The sequence below is a fragment of the Amphiura filiformis genome, chromosome 12 (assembly GCF_039555335.1).
Source record: "Amphiura filiformis chromosome 12, Afil_fr2py, whole genome shotgun sequence".
NCBI classification, from domain to species: domain Eukaryota; kingdom Metazoa; phylum Echinodermata; class Ophiuroidea; order Amphilepidida; family Amphiuridae; genus Amphiura; species Amphiura filiformis.
The window spans coordinates 6518381-6542672 of record NC_092639.1 but is presented as its reverse complement, the minus strand read 5'-3'; the positions used below and the strand labels follow the sequence as shown (position 1 = coordinate 6542672).

The window sequence follows — 24292 nt, the reverse complement described above, 5'->3', positions numbered from 1 at the left end:
ATTCTGCAAGTCATGCAAGGACCATATGCAGGACCCATTATGGATTCTGCAAGTCATGCAAGGACCATATGCAGGACCCATTATGGATTCTGCAAGTCAGGCAAGGACCATATGCAGGACCCATTATGGATTCTGCAAGTCATGCAAGGACCATATGCAGGACCCATTATGGATTCTGCAAGTCATGCAAGGACCATATGCAGGACCCATTATGGATTCTGCAAGTCAGGCAAGGACCATATGCAGGACCCATTATGGATTCTGCAAGTCATGCAAGGACCATGTGTAGGACCCACTATGGGTAGACTGACATAATTCACTATATGGGTTCTGCAAGGCAGTCAAGGACGTCTGCAAGGCAGTCAAGGACCATGTGCAGGATCCATTATGGGCTGGCTGAAAGCTTCATACACATTAGCTGCAAAATCCTTAACACATTGCATCAAGAGCATCTCCTGTGAAGGAATGACAAAAAGACAGAAAACAAATTAGAGCATAGACTTTTATCCACAGCCCTATCTATGGACAATCTGCCTAATTGGAGTCTCACGCATGGATAAGAAAGTGTTCCTCCAACATTTTTCAGCAGAGGTCAAAACTGAACAATATTTAGCATCTTGGAAAGAGTATGTGTATTACATGGATTTGCAATATATTGATGCAGACAAGCAACATGAGTTATTTATTAAGCAAAGTCAATATCAGTGACATTAAAACTCATATTGCTCAGATACAACTGTTGTGGAGTTACAGTCAGAAATGAGGGAAAACCAATATTTGATCAATAAATCAATAACTACTTGCTTTGAGTTGCTGAATTTTCAGTACAGTAGTTGTAGTCCTTGCCCCTATAATATACATATCTTACTTGTCACCAATGTGCTATAATTTTTGAGAAAAATGCAAAATGGGCAAAAAATTGGCCAGGGGTGTAGTACCCCCTTAAAGCATTATGAAAATAAAATACACATAGAATAATTTTATGTGTCTTTAGCTAAACGTTGGGCTACTTCATTTGAAATTCATACACCCTATGGAAGACATGACCTTAAGGCCAGAGTAATGGAAGACACATTCGTTCACGCCCGAATTTGAGATTTCTTGATATTTATCAACACTAAGATGTATTCTTTCACTTGAAACTGATAAAATACTTACTCGTATTTTTGCTTGATTTGTTTCACTCTTTTCAACTCTAAAAAGTCACATGGCTCAAGACAGCTTAGTAAATTGGCGGGAAATAATGAGTCAGAAATGTGAATCTGAAATATTTTGATTCTGGCAGCGATTCGCTTAGCGTGACGTGGCGCAACTCTGCTGCGTATGTCCAACGCAGTCTAGGCTTGTTGTTCACGCCAGCAAATGTGGTGTAAACAAAACAAAAATTTGCAGTCAAAATGCCACTTAGATTTTTTAATTATTTTGAATTTTGGCGCACTGAAAGCAGACATTATAGATTTATTGGTACAAAAAGATGCATATTTAGACCATGCACCAAATACAGCTTTTACAAGCGTGAAAGTCTTACCGTTTTAAAATATAAGGACATCTCGTGCATAATTTTGAAATTTTGTTTACAAAAACGTCGATTTCTCAGAGTTCACTTTTGACAATATTGCACGATTTTTGTGACAAGATAACTCGAAAAATATGCAAGCAAAAGGTAAACTTTTTGCACTATATCGTTTAGAGTATATCAAAGCCAAGGGAAGGTTTTCTCATTTTTTCAAAATATTTGTTTTAAACAAAAATATACACCATTCTGTGCAATTTTTAGCTTAATAGAGTGACAATTTTTAGCTTAATAGAGTGACAAAATTGCTTTTTTCACATGTTTTTTCAATATTTTGATAAAGAGACAAATTTCAAAAAAATAAAAAACCTTCCCTAAGTTCATGTCTCTTCTTTATGAAAAGCTAACTGAATTTTTTTTACTCCGAACGGATTTTTTTTGAAAAATAACTGATGCAAAGTCATTAACCTCATTCATAACCGTCACTTTTTAAATTCAATTTACGGCAAATTTTCTTCTTTTAAATTTGAAAACAGAACACAATTTTAACTTTATCTGTCGTTTTCCCTGTAAAAAATCGAATAGCCCATTAATGGAATATCGCTAGCGACCAATCACACTAGCACGCAATCATGCGATGTCCAAATACGGCGGCCAGCGTCCGCGTAAATTGTTCGAACGCGTAACACGTCACGTAACGCGGTCATTGTAGAGCGTACTTTTAGCTGTCATTATACTTTTTCAGTGACCTGCATTTGCGTCCGCGTATTTAAAAGTTATTATCTGTGATTGGATCGCACTTGCTGCGTATATTAATGAGGTTATGAATTATTTGCGATGGCGAACCTGGTGAAAAATGAGGTTTATTGATAATATATTTCTTGCTACCAGAGCTGCCAACATTTGAATCTTGAAAAAAGGGAGATTTCCTGTTGCAATCAGGGAGATTTGTCAAAATGTGTACATCTTAATGGATGAAACCATTTCCTTTTCATGGAGATGACCAAAAACTAATGGCAACTTAATAGATACTGAAATGAAATAACCAAAGCATCAATTAATTCTCACCTGAATAAAATGATTTGGTGCTTCTCCACATATCACATTGATCTGACCATTCACAACAGGGATGACTTTGGCAAGAGCTAAATGAATACAAGTTGGTCTGCAATCAAAAACAGCAAATATTGATTGATATTGTGTGGTATGAAATGCTTCATGTGCGATGGGGAAACCTACCCCATAAAACAGGAATGTACAAACAATGGGGAAAAGAGGGAAGGGGCCAAGAACAAATTGAAAGAAGTGACACATTCAGTGTTGTTGCTTATATTTGCTCCACATTGCAGTCTGTGTAAAACTAAAACACAAGTTATCAAATACAATTCATCCACCACAACTGAGCCTTTACTTACCAAGGCTTGCTTACTGAGGACCTAATACAGCATGTGTTATGTGGTCAGAGGACTCAGATTCAGGTCCTTTCAACCTAATGTGATTAGGTCCCTAGGTCCTTGTATGTAATGTAATGTAAATGTACACAAACACATGTGATGGAGACATTAAGTATCAAGTTTGTAAAAACATTAATGAAGTTAATAAACAAGCAAGTAAAAGCAAAAAAAAAAAAAAGAAAAAAAGGATGGCGGTCCTAGATAGGTTGTCCGAAGATATGGGTAGTGAATACCACACATAGTAAATAATCATGTGAAACATTTTGTTTTCATTTTTGTGAAACGCTTTTTTTACAGTTTTAGCCAATGTTACCAATTGACCTCAAATGACCTTCAGTATTTGACCTTGAATACCACAATACACGGAGGTACCCATAATACAGCTATGACCCAAGGACCCAAGTTTGATTGCAATAGAATTTAAACTGTCCATATGAGACCAAATTTTAACCAAAAGTCTGACATAATGGTATTTTACAAGATGACCTTTGACTTCTCTATATGACCTTGAACACCACCAATAGATGAGGGTTCCCCATAGTGCAAATATGACCCAAGTCTGGTGAGCAAAAAAACGAACTATAGTTTGATCTGCCGGAATTGTTAGGCTTTTATCACTACGCCAAAAAATAGACCGATGTTAAAAGTGATATATTTGATCAGTCTGATCTATATATTTTGTGTGTTAAAGAAAGTAGACAAAGTATAGGGCTTTTTTTCAAAATTTATGATGCTTTTGACGAAATGTCATCAAACAGTTATACTGATATTAATCCGCGATGGCATAAGGCCCGCCGATTACGAGCTGATCAAACTATAGCATGCACGCACGGACAGTGGATACACATGACTTGTGATGCCATAGGGTCATTTCCTTTGGACAGCCTAAAAATGATACAAGATATACTGTTAGGAAATATATTGTCTGCAGACCTGATATTTTCTTCACAAAGCTTATACAATCCTTACCCAAAATCTTGGCTGTCACCACCAGCTGCTAACGATGGTCTAAAGAACTCTGCCATGTTGTCCAACACACGACTAAAACCAATATCTAAACAGGTGTTGAGTACTGTCTGAAAATCTGAGCTGTAACACAAGCATGCAAGCAATGTAATTGATACAAAGATTGGAATGTAATTGTATGTTTTATTCAAAGGTAGCAATAAACAAATTTGAGTTTGAAGTAAACATGTGATGTGTGGATAATATCATCTTCAAAGCCAGGGTATCATTCTCATTTACAACTGCTTATACTACCAATAATGCTAGCAAATATTTTAGTGCTTCAATATATAATTGATCTTTTTTAAAGTGTTTTCTTTTTATTCTGTCAAAATATCCCTGCGGTATCTATGGAGGACAACCCACCAAGCAGGGATATATAAACTTGATAATTCCCCAATAAGCATTTTTGGAAGTTATTGAAGAAAAAAGTCCTTTTACCCATTAAAAAGCGTGTGTAAAGTTATGGAAATTATATAAACATCTCTTTGAAATCAAGGTATGGAAAAATATGCCATTCTGCAAAAATATATACCCCTGAAATAAGTGTTCTGACTGTGTATTTGTATTATTATATAGATATTCCTTAACGTAAAATGCAATTCTTCATATTAGACTTAGAGTAATGATGTAAGGTGCATTTCTAGTTAGTTAATGAGGAGTTGACATTTAATAGCTGTATTACTAGACTTATTTCCATTTGTTGCTCACCTTTCTATCATATCTCTTGTTTCTGCCATTAATTTGTTGAACATGAGATCATCTTGTGACAACTGACATGCAGAGCTTTCACCCTCTCCCACTTCTGATGCTAATAAGTATCTGCTCAAAGGATGGATGTTATCAGTTATACCTGTTGAACAAACAATCAAGAAATGTGGGCAAATTAGTTTCTTATGCAATCAAATCTGGTACATTGGTGTATGGCAAAGCATATTTGAGTCTCCACAGCAGTGATGATAGTTTATTCCCATGTAAAAATTTTCCTGGACAAAGACCTAAAGACTTACGGTTGCTTTGCCCAGTTTATCTGTACAAAACCCCAAGGAGCTAATCCTGGCTGCAATGGTAATTCTATATGTAGACTGATCAGTGTCAATAAAATGAACATGTGAATGTGTCCCTACATGATGCTGAATGGTTTATGGAATGTCTCACCATGATCAGTGAATCCTATCTCTCTGAAAATTGGGTGTGCCAAGTGAAGTATTTTCCCCACATTTCATAACAAGAGCACCACTGGTGCTGTAGCTCATTTGTTATGGGTTATGGTCAGGAATACCATGCGTAGCTATGTATAGCCATGCATAGATATGTATAGCCATGCATAGCTATGTATAGCCATGCATAGTTATGTATAGCCATGCATAGTTATGTATAGTCATGCATAGTATAGCCATGCATAGTTATGTATAGCCATGCATAGCTATGTATAGCCATGCATAGCTATGTATAGCCATGCATAGCTATGTATAGCCATGCATAGCTATGTATAGCCATGCATAGCTATGTATAGCCATGCATAGCTATGTATAGCCATGGATAGCTATGTATAGCCATGCATAGCTATGTATAGCCATGGATAGCTATGTATGGCCATGTATAGCCATGCATAGCTATGTATAGCCATATGTAACCATGTCATAGCCATGTATAGCCATGTATAGCCATGTATAACTATGTATACAGGGCTACCAACTTTGAAAAAACACATTTCAGTATTCTCAAACCTCAAAATCACCATAGTGCTGTGATCAAGCACAAATCAGCATTTTGAAAATATACTTGCGGTTCTCAAGATATTTATTTATTCAAGGCATAGCTATGTATAGCCATGCATAGCTATGTATAGCCATGGGTAGCTATGTATGGCCATGTATAGCCATGCATAGCTATGTATAGCCATATGTAACCATGTCATAGCCATGTATAGCCATATATAGCTATGTATAGCCATGTATAACTATGTATACAGGGCTACCAACTTTGAAAAAACACATTTCAGTATTCTCAAACCTCAAAATCACCATAGTGCTGTGATCAAGCACAAATCAGCATTTTGAAAATATACTTGCGGTTCTCAAGATATTTATTTATTCAAGGCATTTATTTATTTGTACCTTTTGCTTGTCGAGTATCCTTTGATTTTATTTTGTTTAATACAGTTTTGTTTGTATATTTAATGTCTTGGATGCACCATCGGATAGATGAGTGCCACTGATGTAAAAGCAATTTCCAAATAAAAACTTGAAACTTAAAAACTACAACACTTTCATGGTAAATGAAATAAATAAATAAATAAAATTTTGCACACACATCTAATTTTCCTGACTTCATATTTCAAACAAGTGCTCCCTTCAATCTTCTGAACAGGGAAAGGCCACTAGCCTAGTGTTTACCCCCAGCACTTCCCTGTTCAGACTTTCTGTTTGTCTGTTTTGTAATGTCAGAGAGGGGTTGTCATGGTCCCATATACTGATATACTAGGCCAGTGCCAGTCAAAAGGACATTTCACCTTGATTAAATGTTTACATAACTAATTGGGTCAAGATGTGTGATATAAAGTGTAAAGAGTGAGATGTTTGTTCATAGACAGGGTTGCCAACCAACAATTTGGTAGCCCAATTAGTTCAGATTTGGGAGAATTTGAGACACTATTTGCTCATGGCTCATGCACAGAAGTAAGGGCCTATAGACAGGACAAGCCCAATTGGTGCTAAAAGCAACACTGAAAAGCAGACATTGTAGCCGCACTGAAACAGTAAAGTTCAACAATCTCTTTTACAAATTAAGCACGATCAAGGAGTTTGTACAGTGTTTGTAATATGAAAAGCACCACAAACAGTCTACATAGGAGACTATTCCATGAAATTAGGTAAAACTTTTCAGTAAGAAAATGCTCCAAAAATGATACTTTCCGTCCGAATTTTTTTAGCTAAATAAGTAACAATCATGAACCATCATGCAAAGATCGCCGCCTCAAATTACCAGATCCATTGCTCAACGATGTAGCAAGAGAAAGAAAAAAACATACAGAAATCTGGACTATGCCTATAGTGCATTGCGTTTACGCAATGAGCTAAAAACTAGCGGTCACCCGTCTTTCGCGGTTCGTAAATAAATGCAATTTTACAAATGCATCACCACCCTCTGAGTTTTTATTGCAAACAATTTTACCAACTCCCTAATTTATTACCGATTGAACAGTCGTTTCATGTAATTCATTTAAATTAACTTCTTCTTTGTTTCCCCTGCCCCCTCCCCATGTTGTCCCCTATCCTCCTGTTCTTTCCACTGTTCCCTCTTTAGCTCACATCCCTCTTCCCCCTCTTATCTGTCTCTAGTATCATGGTTTTAGTACTCAACTGCTTAAAAATTTGTGAATGTGAAACATAAAATTTACAATTTTTAAGTCAGTATAAGTACATGTAGGTCCTATGCTCAAAAAATTGATAGCGGCTATTAATTTGTATTTTTGCCATGTTCGCAAAGTTTGATGGTCACCCATGCATCGCGGATTGTTAAAAAATATCGCCAACCCATGGCACCCATGCACTCTCCTCACTCATTTTGATTTTCCCGTGTTTATTATTTATTCCCACTTGCTTAAGAGGCAGCATGTTGATACGCGAAGACGCACAATTTTTTTGTTTGACGCGATGTAGTTGTTAGGTGGACATAGTAACTGGTGCTCACTATTTTGAGGTCCCTGGATATTTTTTAAGGCATTTTTGCTCATTTTTAGACTTTAATCACTTAGATTGAAAAAATGAGGTGAATATGCAGCGTAACTTCGGTGAATGATTAGGTTTGCAAAAGTGAAATTTGCAGTTGCATCACCACCGTTCTAGTTTTTATCACGAAAAGTTTTGCAACTCGGTAATTTATTATAGATTGACTAATTGAAGTTCAGAATTTCAAATTCTTGTGTGCCAAATCTAATTTGCACTAAACCAAAATCGTGACATATGGCCTCTGGGTAAACATGGCCTAAAAAGTATAATGTGTGTTGACTTGTTGGTTCAGTTGGTGTTGTTGCTAGTGTTATTGTGTTCACATAAGACCACTTTCTGAGTGACAACTGTAACACTTTCAACCTCCACAGCATCTGATCCTATCAGTATTATACTCAATCATTTACATCCATCTGACCTCACACAAGCAGTAATGAAACCATCTTGAAAGGATATTTTAAAAATAATATGCCTGAACAAGTAAAGGTTGTACACATTTCGAACAAATTAATTTTCTGATAATATTTTGTACAAAAGCAATTTCTCATAATCAAGGTACATTTCACAGTTTTTCTTGAGATTTTTTCACCAAATTCTCAACTTTTTTGATAGCTGTTCTGAATTTTCCACCTGATCAAATTAAAGTGTATCTTACCTTCTCCAACTTTTGTTGTCTCTACCTGACATCTGATACTGCCAAATAACCTCTCAATATCTTGTAAACTTAACAACTTCTGAAGGGGCATGCTTTAAAATAAAAAAAAACATGGAATCAGATTTATACCTGAAAGCTGTGTTTACAGTGAAACTTTGACCGACAATAACCAAAAGGTCCAAAACCATTTGGATCTTTGACTCATTAGCTGATGAAAGTTTACTCCTGCCTCTGCTCTTTATACATTTATGTACGTTCATACATTTTAATACAGGCTTTCCAAACCAGTGGGCCCTGATCTCATATAAATGTACAAGTGACAGAATTGTAGACATTTAAGTGGTCTGATTTTCAAGAACTGGTTGCGAATTCCCAAATGGTTGGGAACCTTTTATAGGCTATTCCTGTTTAAATCTATAGACATGATCTTAATCTTCTACTAAGGAGTGTAGATTTCAAATGGACTCACACATTCATTTAACCTCATTTGAAATTCACACTCCCTATGTGGAACATTAATATCATGTCTTCCACAGGAGGTGTATAGATTTCAACTGGAATAGCCCAATCTATGTCAAATATATCTCTTGGTGATGCAGACTTTAGTCGCGACTATTACTGGTAGTCGCGACTACGACTATTGAAAACCATAAGTCGTCAAACGCAACTATATTTAAATGTTACAAAATCATGTTAAAAGCACCAGATATCCGCACCAAAACCAACCAAATACTTGCATATAAACTGTGAAAATGTGATAAAAACGTTAGTCATTGTCTTAACAATTAATCAATTAAACAAGTAATCATAAAGTCCATAAATCATCATTAAATTGGTCTTGTTGACTATTGTAAATTTGCACCAAACTTTCACCTGATTTTTTGGTCCAATTCTGGCCACAGATAGTCGCGACTACAGTCGTAGTCGTGACTATTTGCTGCCGACTAGTCGACTAGGAAAAAAGTGATAGTCGCCCAACTCTAGCAGACTTGTTCTTACTCAAGAAGCAAACCTTAATTAAAATATGCCACAATTTGACAATAAAGGCACACACAACTTCATGTTGCTTAGAGTAAAACAATAAATATTAATGTATAGGTCCGAGGACATTGTAAACAAGTATAAGTATTGATTCGAGGCTCATATTCTAAAAAATACAGTATTAATGTATCTTACCCTTGCATGACATTTCTAACAGCCTGGTGCACTGTAGAGATGAGATCTGACAAACCATCAGACAATAAATTCTGTACTGTTGCTAGGTAACGCTTCTGCACATCAGGTGTGGCATGTATTCTACCATTTGTCTGCAGAGCAAGGAATGACAATTTATTTTACAATTAAACTGTACGGAAAGGTCGGATCCACAAACTTAAATTGTTCATGTTATTTTAAGATCACTGATGTAGAATGTACAATAAAAGCTAAATTAAATGGTATTATGTTGAAGCTAACCTAATATTCACATTTGCAGATTTGGGCACTCTGAATATAAAAACTGAGAAAATCCATTCCAACTGACCAGCAAGAAACCACGGGATGGAGTCAAAAGGTCACAACAGTGTCACATAGGTCAAAACAGGGCAAATGTGACACAACATCCAGTGGGGGAAATACATGTACTTGATATACACAAATTAAACACCTGATGTTTTAAAAAATATCTTTCTGTCTCCAGGAATAATAGGTTTATTTTGTAAGTTGTAGTACATGTACATGGAATGAATCTATGGATTTAGTACATTGTGTAGTTTGCAGTTGACATGACAGATTGAATAGTGACAGGATAAACCATACAGTATCAATATACATGTACACTGGCTTTCAGAAAGAATGGCACTCGCTTGCTCTGATTGACAGATCCTGTTAATGAGTGACATATGCAGAGCTTTGTGTTCCTTCAAGAGTGTTGCTCTCTGCGCCAACCAATGCTTCAACACATAATCTGCCAATTAGATTACCGGTCTGTTGTTATGATTGTGAGACAATTGAACTTGCCAATCAGAACCCAATTCCTGTGTTTACGCTGTGTACAATCTCAAAATGTAAGCAAGTGTCATTCTTCTCTGCCAGCAGGTGTAGCACTACTTACGGGGATTTGCCATTTGGTCTAATGCCATTTGGTCTAATATCTATTTTGTCTACATCCATTTCGTCTAAACCCATTTGGTCTATATCCACTACGTCCAATAATCATTTGGTCCTTTAACCATTTGGTCCGATAACCATTTGGTCTGATAACCATTTAGTCTAATAACCAATAAGTCTAAAACCATTTAGTCTAACAACCATTTAGTCTAATACCCATTTGGCCCATAACCAATAGGTCTAATAGTCATTTGGTCTAATGCTCATTTAGTCTACAAACCATTTAGTCTTACAAGCATTTAGTTTATTAATAAATAGACAAAATGGTATTAGACAAACTGGTTATTAGACCATACAAGTATTAGACCTAATGGTTATTAGACCAAATGGGTATTAGACCAAATGGTTATTAAAGAAATATTAGACCAAATGGTTATTAGACTATATGGTTAGTAGACATACCGGTTATTAGACCAAACAATATTAGACTAAATTGACATTAGACTATATGATTATTAGACTACTTAGCAATTAGCCTTTCTGGTAATAGACCAATTGAATATAGACTAAACGGGAATTAGACAAAATGGTATTAGACCAAATGGCAATAGACCCTACTTACAAATCCATTCTTTCCTGAGAGACTATCCAGATACATATATCCACCAATGATATTGAGTTGAACACGTAAGAACACTACAAAGTAATACGGTGCTATACACACATGTCACAGTTCGGCAAAAACCTGTTGAAAAAAAAATTGACAATGCTATCATTGTTTTTGAACAGTTTAGGCAACAGTTCCTTTAGGCAGGATACTCCCAATGTTATAACATCATTTTTCATCTTGAATGGATAACTCCCCATGTGTAGCTTACTGATTAGAAATTTCAATATTCCTTGTACTATTTATATTTCATAATTATATAAGAATAAAAAAATATCACATAACTTAAAAGGTTAATAAAAATGCTTTAGGTTATATAAAACACAAAACAAACAAAAGACAAATGTGACCAGCTCCAACAAAACCCGGAACAAGTCGACAGACATGTATTTGAGTTATAGGCCTCTAAAGATGGCATTCCCATAACAAAACATCAAATTTTGGAATTCTTAATTTCATGGTATTTGACTGTGGGACTAAGTGGACTTTTGAATCCTTGAAAGTACTTATTAAAATGAGGATTATTTAATCAATAAATAACAATTGAACTATGATAATCCCTATTCAATCCTGTGTAAGGCAAGAAACTAATAAAATCAAGGTATCATTTACAAAATTATCCATATCTTGAAAAGTTTTGATGCTACATGTATTTATATAATTTTGATGTCATTTTAAAGCTTATTGTCTAGTGCTGACATTTTTATTCAAATTATGAAATGTCAAAAATGCAACTTGTTCCTGGTTTTGTCAGAGCGGGTCACAGATTTGTTTCCTGCATTTGATTTGGTAGCAATTTTACTACAATTCAGCTTTAAAAATAGTGAAATGAAATCAGTAGCATGTACAATTCCAGTTATATAGCTTTCTTATAATTCCATTTTTTACAAACTGATTTGATAATTAATATTTGGAATTTGAAGCATACTAAGCCATAAATCCTGACACAAAATTGAAATGACACAAAAACATTAATAATTAAATAAGGTAATGTCATATCTTTTTTTTTTTTTTTAAATAAAACACTTTCAAGAAACAAAACATGTAATTTCATTAAGCTTATACTTACAAGTAATTTTAAGCTCATTCCAAATGGCAACTTTATTTTCAGGTCTGTCAAAGATAAAGAGAAGCAGGATGACAATTATATGCTTACATACAGATGTAAGTTAATAGACCTGTTTAAAACTGATTCATTAGGGATTCAATCATGTTTCACCTTTGTTTATCACCATTTAACAACGATGTGTCCACACTATCTGCGTGGTTTACTTTGCGAGGGTGTTGAACATTGGTGAAACATGATTGAATCCCTTTCAACAAAGAAAACAAGCTAAAGATCGTCTAAATCACATGATTATTTCATGAACATTAGTTAGCCATTCACACTTCAACCTAATAAAAATATCAGTGATTTGTCTGTTGATATCAGCAATTATAAAACTACACTAATAAAACAGCAATGTTTAGCTGCTATATCCAACTGAATTCAACATGTTTACAAACCAAGTTCCAGGCATGATGAATTTTATGCGCTCCTGCGTACGCCCGCTTCCAGTAATTTGCGTTCGCGTCACTGGAAAAGTATGGATTCATCACAGATTAACAACGTTTGACTTATGTACAAAGGTATAGGAAGAGTTGTTGAATTACAATGAAACTCCAAGCATGAAATAATTTCTTGAACGATTGCGTATATCAGTACCTCTTCAGCATCACAAGCAGTGCAGAATTCCAATGTGTAACATGAAAGACATGACCAGGCAAACAGTTAAAGCCATATTATAACATTTCTGTAAAAATAGATTAGTATTTATTTTCCATAAAATGTTAGCTTTTACTGTCAGATATGTCCCCTTTAATTTTGAGCCGAACAAGTGAGATAAAGCATAGAAAATTGGTATTTACTACTAGCGCCCATGCATGTTACTCCCGAGGTTGTAATACGCCTATACGGTACGATCCTCGGGGTGTGTGTGTATGTGTATCCCGCACGCTGTGTACGTACTGTGCATACGTGTTCGACTAATATTTCCATCTTATAATAAACGCCGGTTCCAGCGTTTTATTCAAAATCACTGATTTTGACAAAACTACAGCACCTAAAGTCTTGATTTTTGCAGGGAATCTATCGTGTAAAAACCAGAATTAAAAAAAATTTTTTTAGAGATATTTGCTGATCTTATTTGTTGAAGGCGATATTTAATATATGCAAATGTGTTGCAGTAGTGGAGTTCAATATTCCATAAGGTATCAGCAAGATATGCCATATCTAGCACAACATTGAACATTTTTTATATGTGATGCGATCAAGCAAAATCAGTCGGAACTCGCAAATATTGATTTTGAGATATAGCCAAACAAAGAAAATATTTCCTTTTGTTTCCTATTGTTTTAGAAACTCTTAAGTCGCTCATATCTTTGGAACTGATTGTTCAATTTCAATGGCGTTTTCTGCAAAATCCAGCTTTGTAAATGTTTTATACTATTCTGTAAGAAACTGAAAAATTATTATTGCCGAGTTCCGACTGATTTTGCTTGATCGCATCACATATGTGCACAATTTTTTTTTACATTTCTGGCCAACCAATAATTAACAATGCTTGAATGCATGAAAGTGCTAAATGTTTTCTTACTCTGTACAGCATTACAATATAGACTAACCTTGATTTCAGTTATTACTCTGTACATTGTACTTACAGCATTCTTACATGTAATGTAGACTAACCTTGATTTCAGTTCTGCGATAAGCTTCTCTGAATCCAACAACTCCAGTAATGTTTCTTTTAGCTTTGGTAACATTGACAATACTGAAAGAAAACAGCAATTACACACAGTCAGTGTCAGACACAAAATTTAAAAAAACATGCCCAAAAATTAATAAATGTCAGACTAAAAACTGGTCCTAAAACATTACCTGTGAGATTACATGTACGTTGGTTGCTGTCAAAATGATGCTGTCTTCTAGCCATTGCCAGGCATTCAGCTGCCTCTTTTTCTCTCCATTCATCCAACTTCCATTCTGCATACTTCCATAATAGCACAGCTCCTACAAAATTAAAAAATAATCAACATATTATGCTTGAAGCATAAAAAGGTCAAAAAGAAACATATTTTGTAGTTTTGAGAAAAATGCAATTGACAGTATTGATTACATGTGAAAAATCGGGCATAAACAACCGTTTAGTCATGAAAATATATGAATGAATTAGGGGTTCATTCATATATTTTCATGCCTAAACGATTGTTTATACCGAGGGCTTTAACATACATACGCAAAATGTCGCAACATTCTGCGTGCTGTTATTTTCCTCCACAACTAAAAAATATTGTCATTTTAGACTAAAAACTACCAATTTCTTATCCTCTTTAAAAGTTTTTCCATCGCTAATTGTAAGAAAACGTTTACTTGCTCAGTCCACCGTGTTTGGACGTGCATTTCCTACTCGCGAGCGTCCATCGGTTCTGACACGGCTTGTTTACAACCAGAAAGCAGGGCATAAACAAATCGACCAATCACGCATGCTGTTATATAGCGCGTATGTATGAACCCCTAATTCATGCACACACGCTAAACAGCGTGCATGATCATCTGATCATGCCCGGGGATGCATGACTGACTGGTCGAGAGTTACTGCCCGTTGTCATTAAAAAATAAATAAATAAAAAAAAATTCCAACCTACCGACCCACCCAAAATATCCCAATGGAGGGCCAGTAAACAATATATTTTTTTGTTTTTATGCTGGTTTCATACTACCTTGCCGCTGAGCGGCGTGGCGCACGCGCATTGCAGACAAACGGACACAATAAAGGCTTGTCATTGGTTGAGCGCCCTGCCGCTTGCCGCAGCGGCAAGCGGCAGGAAAGTATGCTGGAGGCTTTATAAAGTTAATACGGTTAAATGAACAAAAAGTTGTTTTAACCTTGTTTTTTAATTTTATCCCATAATTTCCCTCATTTATCGAACTTCGAAGCCCTGCCCTCATTCCAATACATTAAACCTTGACTTCAAAGTGTTTGGCGACTGTTTAACCTTGATGCAAAATTAAACCTTGATGCAAAAGTAATAATTTAGTCCAGATCGCCGTTATACTAAAATGCAGCAAACCTTTTACGAGCGCGACTACCGTGATGTTGCAAATTCGGCGCTAACAACGCGCGTACGGCGCACAGTTCATTCATAAATTTCCACTCAGCAACAATATATCGCCTTAGCTTAGCAGCCAATCAGAGACAAGTGCGTGCAACGCAGTATATACGCGATGTATCCTTACAATACGCGCTCGTCTAAGGTTTTCTGCATTTTAGTATAATCTATACTATTAAAGAGGAACTTGCCGATAATCGATACTAATCGATACTTTGAAGAGTACGCGGATTACGCACAGCTCATAGCAACTTCCCGACGCGCTAATGGTAACAAAATTTCCGGTTTCATCTAAGACGGAATTGCTATACGCGGATTACGCACAGGTCATAGCAACTTCCCGACGCAGCTAATGGTAACAAAATTTCCGGTTTCATCTAAGACGGAAAATATCACATCTCTAAGACGGAACTAACAAATAAATGGCTGAAACAAAGGTGGTTTAAGGTAGAAACATATTTTGAAAATAAATAATTTGGCGCTAATGGTAACCAAATTTCCGGTTTCATCTAAGACGGAAAATATCACATCTCTAAGACGGAACTAACAAATAAATGGCTGAGACAAAGGTGGTTTAAGGTATGTATTTTGAAAATGCATAAAAAGTAGAAACATATTTTGAAAATAAGTAATTTGAGTTTGATTCGGCCATCAACTGCATTCGTTTAAGTCTTATGATAACTTTCGGAAACTTCTTTTGTGATGACTTTCCGAAGATTTTAAATTCAAGGTAGCCCTATATGCATATATTGGAAAGTAATTTGAGTTTATTCGTTTGTCATGTTGTGATGAATTTCGATGGGGAAGGTAGGGCATTATTAGCATGATAACCGCAACCGCTATAATATCTCAACAATGGCGTAGATTTCTTTTTGACATTGGAGGGATGAAAACATTTCTTGAAGTAGGCATATTAATAGTGAATCTGGCATCTTTTGGCAACATTAACAATGGCGTAGATTTCTTTTGACATGGGGGATGGGTCCGTTTAAATCAATTTCTTGCAATAGGCCTACAGTGAAGCCAGAATCTTGGCGACAGAATAAATTATGGCAAGCTAATTAGGCCTACTGGTGAATTATATTGTGCAAAAGTGGAACAAATTCGCACGAAGACCGCACAAATTGGCACTTTATAGTTTGGCCAAAAATGAGGTTAATTTTGTCAGAAACCCACATCTATTATATATGTGTCAACTTGGGGGTGATTGTACGGACCATTGACCTTATCAAAATATTGGGGGGGGGGGGGTATCCCCCACCCCACCACCGGAATTTACGCCTATGTAACTCAACCTTCTTGAAACCCAGTGTTGCTATAGGACTACTTGATGAAACAGAAACAAATATAAAAGGAAGAACGAAAGAAAGAACCCCACATACATGCGTCAACATGGAGGTGATTCAGTAGACCATGCCCCTTATCAAAATATTGAGGAATTTATTACTCACCCCGGGATTTATGCCTACGTAAAGAAAGAAGAAGGAAGGGAAAAAGGAAGGAAAAGAGGAAGGAAGGAGGAAAGGAAGGAAAGAGGGAAGGAAAGAGGGAAAGAAAGAGGGAAAGAACGAAAGAAAGAAAGAAAGAGAGAGAGAGAAACAACGGGAAAGGAAGAGAGAGAAAGGGAGAGAGAAACGAAGAGAAAGAAAGGGAAAAACAAAGAAAATAGACGGACAGAAAGAAAGAAGAGAGAGAGAAAGAAAGTGAACAAGCAAGAAAAAGAAAGAGAGAAATGGAACGCAGGAAAGAGATAAACTGAAAGAAAAAAGGGAGGAAAGACAAAGAAAAAATAAGGAAAAAGGGAAGGAAAAAGGGAAGGAAAGAGGGAAAGAAAGAGGGAAAGAAAGAAAGAAAGAAAGAAAGAAAGAAAGAAAGAAAGAAAGAAAGAAAGAAAGAAAGAAAGAAAGAAAGAAAGAAAGAAAGAGAAACAACGGGAAAGCAAGAAAGGGAGAGAGAAACTGAAAGAAAAAAGGGAAAGACAAAGAAAAAATAAGTAAAAAGGGAAGTAAAGAGGGAAGGAAAGAGGGAAAGAAATAGGGAATGAAAGAAAGAAAGAAAGAGAACCAACGGGAAAGCAAGAGAGAGAAGGGGAGAGCTAGAGATAAAACGAAAAGAAAGAGAGGGAAAGACAAAGAAAAAATAGACAGAGAGAAAGAAAGAAGAGAGAGAAAGAAAGTGAACAAGCAAGAAAAAGAAAGAGAAATGGAACGCAGGAAAGAGAGAGAGAAACTGAAAGATTAAAGGGAAAGACAAAGAAAAAATAAGTAAAAGGGTGTTTACGCAAAGGATTTTATGCTAAGGAAGTCGTTTGCAAAGTAGAGGCAACAAATGGCAGGCCTACCACATCACTAACTGCGTAATAATTGAGCTGTTAAAAGCGATACCAATTGCCATGATTACCATTTCCATCGTTTATACTAACCGCTCCCGTTTACTAACCGCTCCCGTTTACTCATCTAGCGGGGGCCCGCGCGAAGCGCGGGTACCCGCTAGTACGAACAATTATCACACATTGTGCACATGCATAAACTCATGAACTAAACATTGTAAAGCTGCCAAATTCAACAACCACGATCATTGCATGCAACAAAATGCTGATAAATTTACCTCCCGTTACAACACCAGCCACGATAAACTTCCTTCTGTGACGACGGAAGAAATCTCGAATAGCCCCAAACATTTTTGATGAGTCCTGTAGCTGTAAAAACGTTAAATAAATCAAAAAACTCTTCCAATCATTTGCATTGTTTACGGGTTTATTATGAACTTTGACCATTTAAAATAGCCTCCTTTACAAGTCGTTGTGTTCTTTCGTTTTGCAAAATTCCAACACGTTGCAAAAAAGACTGCGAGAAAGACTGCAAGAACTTCGTCGCCTGCACCATCGAGATAAAAATAGCATCTCGATGCCTGCACACTGCAAGAAAGAAAGAAAGAACGAAAGAAAGAACGAAAGAAAGAAAGAAAGAAAGAAAGAAAGAAAGAAAGAAAGAAAGAAAGAAATTAAATGATAATTAGGGTAAATTGGGGGTAAATGGAACGGTGGGGTAAATGGAACGCTGAGAATACAATTTCCTCAATCAAGAATAAAATTGGGCAACATTTATACCCCAACGCCATACGTTCTGCTTTTGTTTCATACCCCGGTTTGGTAACTGGACATTTCATCCCCTCGCATTTTCATCCCCTGGACAATTCATCCCCTCGCATTTTCATCCCCTGGACATTTTATCCCCTCATGTTAAAACGCTATTGTAGCGTTCTTTGAGCGTGAGAGTAAAAAGATTGCATATGAATATAATAATTGTTTAGGATCTTTAGAAGGAAATAATATAAGGAAATTAATATTTATTTAAAATTAGTCTTATTTATCCAATGTATGCACCGTGTTCTGTATGAGCTATCACCAGCTGATCACGCGTATAAAAATCGATCGATGTTGAATGGCAATAGTGCAATGAATTTACCTATTGAACAGTGCGTGTAGGCCCCCTACACGGATAATTCTAATTCAGTATTACGCCTAGTAGGCCTATTATTATTAAAAGTATTATTATTTTGTTATTTTACCGGGGTAGGCCTATCGTTATCTTTATATTATTATTAATATTTTTATTATTATTATTTATATTATTATTATTATACTTTGTTTTTTGTTGTTGTTGATATTAGCCTGGACCATTTAAGCTAAAGTGTATTTCTTCTCTTTCTTCCTGTTATTTATGTATTTATTGTGTATCGTTTATGTATCTATAGAGCTCTATAGGCTGTTTATTTATTTATAATTATTATAATTTATGTATTTATTATTTATTTTGTTTGTTTATTTATTTATTATTATTTACTTAGTTGTATATCTAACAAAATTAGTACATTTTTATGGGAACCATGTATCTGTTATGTGGATAGTACAATGTATGTTAAATAAGATAGTGATAAAAGATAATAGCATCATGTTATACAATAGGAACAATAGCCGTCAGCCGAATGGTTATAGGAAGTTGAACTCTTTCAATCAGTGGAATATATTGCCAGTATTAGTTTGTTTGTTTGTTTGTTTGTTTTATTTCTTCTTTTGCCTGGGTTACTCATTCAGTGGATGTTTTAAGGTATCCTCTGTTCTTCCATGAGGCCCAGGGGTCACATAAAAATATACATTAAAATACATCAAAATAATGAAACAAAATATTTAAATACATAGGATACATAAATATAAAAGCATACACATTCATAAATTTAAAATGGGGAAACTAACCCATATTTTACATATTATAAAATACATATTATAAAATACATAACCAACACAGCGTATCAAATTTAACTGCAAATTGTTTTTACCAAATATAAAATTAAGAATTCAGAATTTTTTCAAGAAAGAAATTTCAGATTTCAGATTTCCATTATACTCCATAAAAGACATGTTTTGGAAACTAAATAATTTACACAGTTTAAGATTTATGACACAATAGAATTTACATAACAAGAAATTTTAGTCGCCCAATTGGGCGACTTTTGACTTCAGTCCCGCGACAAACAAAGGGCTCACGCGATTTCGCGACATTTTGGCTACTTTGAAAATCTCACCCGCAAAATCCATTAAATATTGGGTGATTTTTGAAAAGCCGACTTCAAAATTGTTAAATTGGATATTCTGTCATAGTCAATGGTCCTTCAAAACAAAACCTCCAAACAACTAATTCAAATAAAAAGAAAACATTCTGTGGTCAGTGTGCATCCAAGTATGACAATGGGAAACAAATTAAAGTCGATACACGCGCAGGGAGATAACTGATATAAGGGCTTAATCCCCAGGATTATCCTTAAATACACTTCTAGTGCCCGTTTCTATTCATCGTTATGAATTCTTCTCCCGTGCATTATTTTCGCGAACTACCCTTCACAGCACAAATTATATAAACCTGCACGCTAAACAATGCATTATCTAAAACCTGCACGCTAAACAATAGATTCTAGATAATACGTGCACGCTCAAATACTAGAAATACTACTTTCACATAACCATTTTATAGTAGAGTTAGGTGACGCTTTCGACACAGAGGTCACATAACTATGTAATTGTCTGTTCGATATATATACCATCAAAAAAGTACGAATATACATTCTGTGGTGTTAAAATGGTATAGTTACAAACGGTGTTCTATAATAGGGTACAATTACCGAATAGGGTGCAACTCGCTAGACTTGAGTCCAGTCCTCGTTTACGGAGTTTCGGCAATCGCTCGTGCAAATATCATTGTCATAAATTATGATTAATGACCTCAAATAAATCAAACATCAATTGAGAATAATCGAGCTTCTATTAATTAAAAAAAGGAACAAAAACAGGTGGATCATAATTATACAAGATGACACCATTGCAAAATATTCAGCATTTTACAAATGAAATACATGTAGGCCTATATCTAAAATAACATAGCCGGGCCGGGAAACACACACTAGCGCATAATATCATGATCATGCTTTATAATACCATAGGCCTTCAAACACATGTGTTTGAAGGCCTATGATAATACTGAACAAATTGTTAAATCCCAATGTCGTGTGTTTTAATATAAGTAGATTTTAAAGTTCAAATTATAGAGCTATAAAGTCCAGTTGATATTCACCGTAGTACTAGTCGGACATCTAAATCGATCGTTTCCAAGTGAACTGGTTCAGTGCTCTAAATGATCACAACATAAAGTCAATTGGTTACAAACCAAGCGTGAATAAGTTACTAAAGTATGACGTATGGCGCAATCGATACCATTGATAGCTAACTTATACAGGTATTGATTTTCTTTACCAGTTAAATGCTACGTAGCTGGTCAATGTCCTGACGGTGTTTTTAAAATGTAAGATATTTTCCCTAATATTAAAACTAATATAATGAATGCAGCAATTAATATTGCCTATTGTTTTAATAGGCCTACACTCAAAGTGTATGACGGATAATGTACTCGTGCAAATGCATTCGTCAAGATAATTGCACTTGCCATGGAGTTATTGCATTTAGCTCTTGAGCCTATCGGCTCTCGAGCTAAATGCAATAACTCCACGGCGCGTGCGATTATCTTGACGAATGCATTGCACTCAGTTCATTATCCTTATCATAGAATATTCCCATATCAATTCTCACAAGTGGCTTAAGACGACAAAAGTGCTAAGCGGGGGGCCAAGTTTCTCTTTTCATGTAGGTTCACTTCGGTTTATTAAAAATAACATAACTACATGTCGTTCCATGGCTCTGGGGAGTGGGGCAGTGGCTGAAAATAGGTTAGTCTACATTACCAGTCGTTATCTATTTTTTTTGAAAATCAACTAATTTCACATGTACAAAAATGCATGATGTAGGCCTACGAAATAAAGAGGTTGTTTTGGGGTTAATTAAAAATATCACTAACTATGTAATGACATTATACATTGGCACGGAGGGGTGGGCACAGGGGGCGATGAAAATAGAAAATAGCTTAGACTACATTACCAGTCGTTATCCACGGACCCGGGAGGGTGTTCTGGGTTGATTGATTGAAAGCTGACTGAACTCATGGTTATAAAAAAAATTATAAAAAGGAATGGTAGTCCTATACTATTTTTATTTAACGTTTTATCAGCAAGAAAGTATATTCGTCCCAAATTAAGTATAAGGTCTCACATAAATTTATCATGAAATTAAAAAAAAAATTGGTTAATGACAACTTGACTTCCATTACGGCGTGTACAAACACGGACCCGAAATATTATGATGCATCCATCATCATGCACAAATCAGATCAAATCCTTTAGGTATTTTCGAAATAGGTATTTTCGAAATGAAACATTTGTCAAAAATGAGGAAACCACATTAATGACAAAGTTGAGCCCCATTCAAATACATGTAGTTGTGACGTGGTATATCAAAAGAAAAGGAGACACTTTTGGGCAGGATCCTAAATGGAGAAATATAATACTACCCTGTGGTGATTTTTTCATAATTTGGGTTTGTTGCAAATTGTTGATGTTAATAATGTTTTTAAATATTGTCTGATAGTTTCAGACCGGAATATAACTGACATCTTGTATTTTTCAGACACGTTTCAAGGTCATTCCTACTAACATTGTTCACTTTATCATACCTCAGTTCTCTTTATAGTAGGCCTATCAATGCTGACATATACTGTGCATGGGTTCCTTGGGCACGGGTTACAGCTCTATGGTATTTAAGAGTCTTTTGGTGAAGCTCAGTCTTTGAGTCCTTCCCCGCCAGAGTCCTTTTTTCGTAAGTTTCTTTCTTTCATTCATTTACGAATATTATTATGTAGTGCATGGTGATGATGGGGATACAGCTAGATAAGTTGGTCATGGTCTGAGACTAGGTATTTTCGTCTCACATTATGCATAGTAGGGTCTTTTGGGGACAAATACTCAAAGTCTATAGTTTTTACACGGGAACCCTTCTTGATCGTTCATCTTTTGTTCTAGTCTTTTAATTTGTTTTAGTGGTATAAATGTACCAAAACCTGGACCACCTCCTCCTCACATAATAGGTTTATATGTTCATTTTACAGATGAGCTCAGATGCTAGCTGCATGATCTGAGTTGAGCTTTTCTCATTCTCACCACGCGTTACGAGTAATTATGCTTATAGAACCTCCGGGCATTACATGGAATTACAGCTCGGTGGTATAGGGTCTTTTGGTGAAGTTTTTTTAGTCCTTCCCCGGTAGTTCTTCATTCTTAAGTTTCTCTTTTGCTTTCTCTCATATGACTAGCGTGCAGAAAGTGTCCCCACAAAATGGTCTTGGGAGCAAAAAATTATTTTTTGGGTGAAAACAAGAACACATTGGATCTTTGGAGGTGGTGAAGGGATCTTTGGAGGAAAGCAAGAAAAATAAATGGGCAAAAACAGGAGAAAAATATAATGCAGATATTTATTATCAGTTGAACTGATGGAATTCCAGTATTTTGCGTATAGTACTCCTTAGTCTTTACTGTTTAGTATTAATTTAATTCTCCTATCCTACAAGTATAAGTTCCAACTATCCTTGTACTTTACTACTAGCTACTACTTTTAGAACCTTTTAGTCGCACCTTATCAGTGATAAGACTCTGGTTATATTACAGATTCCCGAATGAAATATAGTAGATTCCATTGATTATAATAGCACACCAGTCAATGATTGAAAGAATTCAACTTCCTGTAACCATTCGGCTATTGTTCCTATTGTATAACATGACATTGCGCTAATCACCTCATCAAGTGGACAATACAAAAATATTGCCATGATCCTTCCATAATGCAGACATATTTATCAATATACAATAAACAGATAAATAGTATTAAAAATGTACTAATTTTGTTAGATGAACAACTTTAAGTAAATAATAATAAAATAAATAAATAAATAAATAAATAAATAAATAAATAAATAAATAAATAAATAAATAAATAAATAAATAAATAAATAAATAAATAAATAAATAAATAAATAAACAAAGCCATAGTTCATTGAATTTACAACCGTATGACAAAACAGGCGAAAAGATTTGCAATTTAAAGAGAATTGGCCATTGCTCATTAGTGACGCTAGTGTATGGACAATATAAGCGTGCTTTTTCATTTAATGACATAAAATTTGACAAATATTGTAAGAAACACTGGAGGTTTTGATTTTTAAAATCTATATTTTGGTCAAAAATGTGCTTGGATAGGTAGTTTTCAACAGATTTACCACTTTCGCCTTGTAACATTGAATATCTGTTGACCTAGTGACGAAAAGTGTTTTAGGAGGAAGTGTTAGCTTTCGTTTGAAAAAATTCTGATTGAATGAAGGAATCAAAGAGACCCATTTTCAGCTATGGAAGCTCCACAGTTCTCACATTGCTATGCACTCAACCATGTAGTGTAATCAAAGACTGTGGTGGAGACATTCACTGCTTGTTGTTCTCTGCTTGGAAGCTCTTGCCAGGTGTGCTCAGGTGTATGGAGGTGTAAACTGTGCGCATGATGGTTTATAAGAGAATAGTTTTTGTATAGAAACCTTTCCA

At 35.4% G+C, this 24292-nt stretch overlaps 1 protein-coding gene across 1 annotated transcript; it reads right to left on the bottom strand.

Moving 5' to 3' along the window:
- Positions 1–271: 271 nt before the first annotated feature.
- Positions 272–18098, bottom strand: LOC140165720 (peroxisomal biogenesis factor 3-like). The gene is given in 12 exon segments (XM_072189028.1): positions 272–455; positions 2582–2678; positions 3937–4056; positions 4684–4825; positions 8362–8453; positions 9538–9668; positions 11072–11149; positions 11151–11194; positions 12186–12229; positions 13845–13926; positions 14034–14165; positions 17873–18098. Coding segments are annotated over 12 exon segments (1224 nt in total). The 5' UTR covers positions 18042–18098; the 3' UTR covers positions 272–362.
- Positions 18099–24292: the final 6194 nt, after the last annotated feature.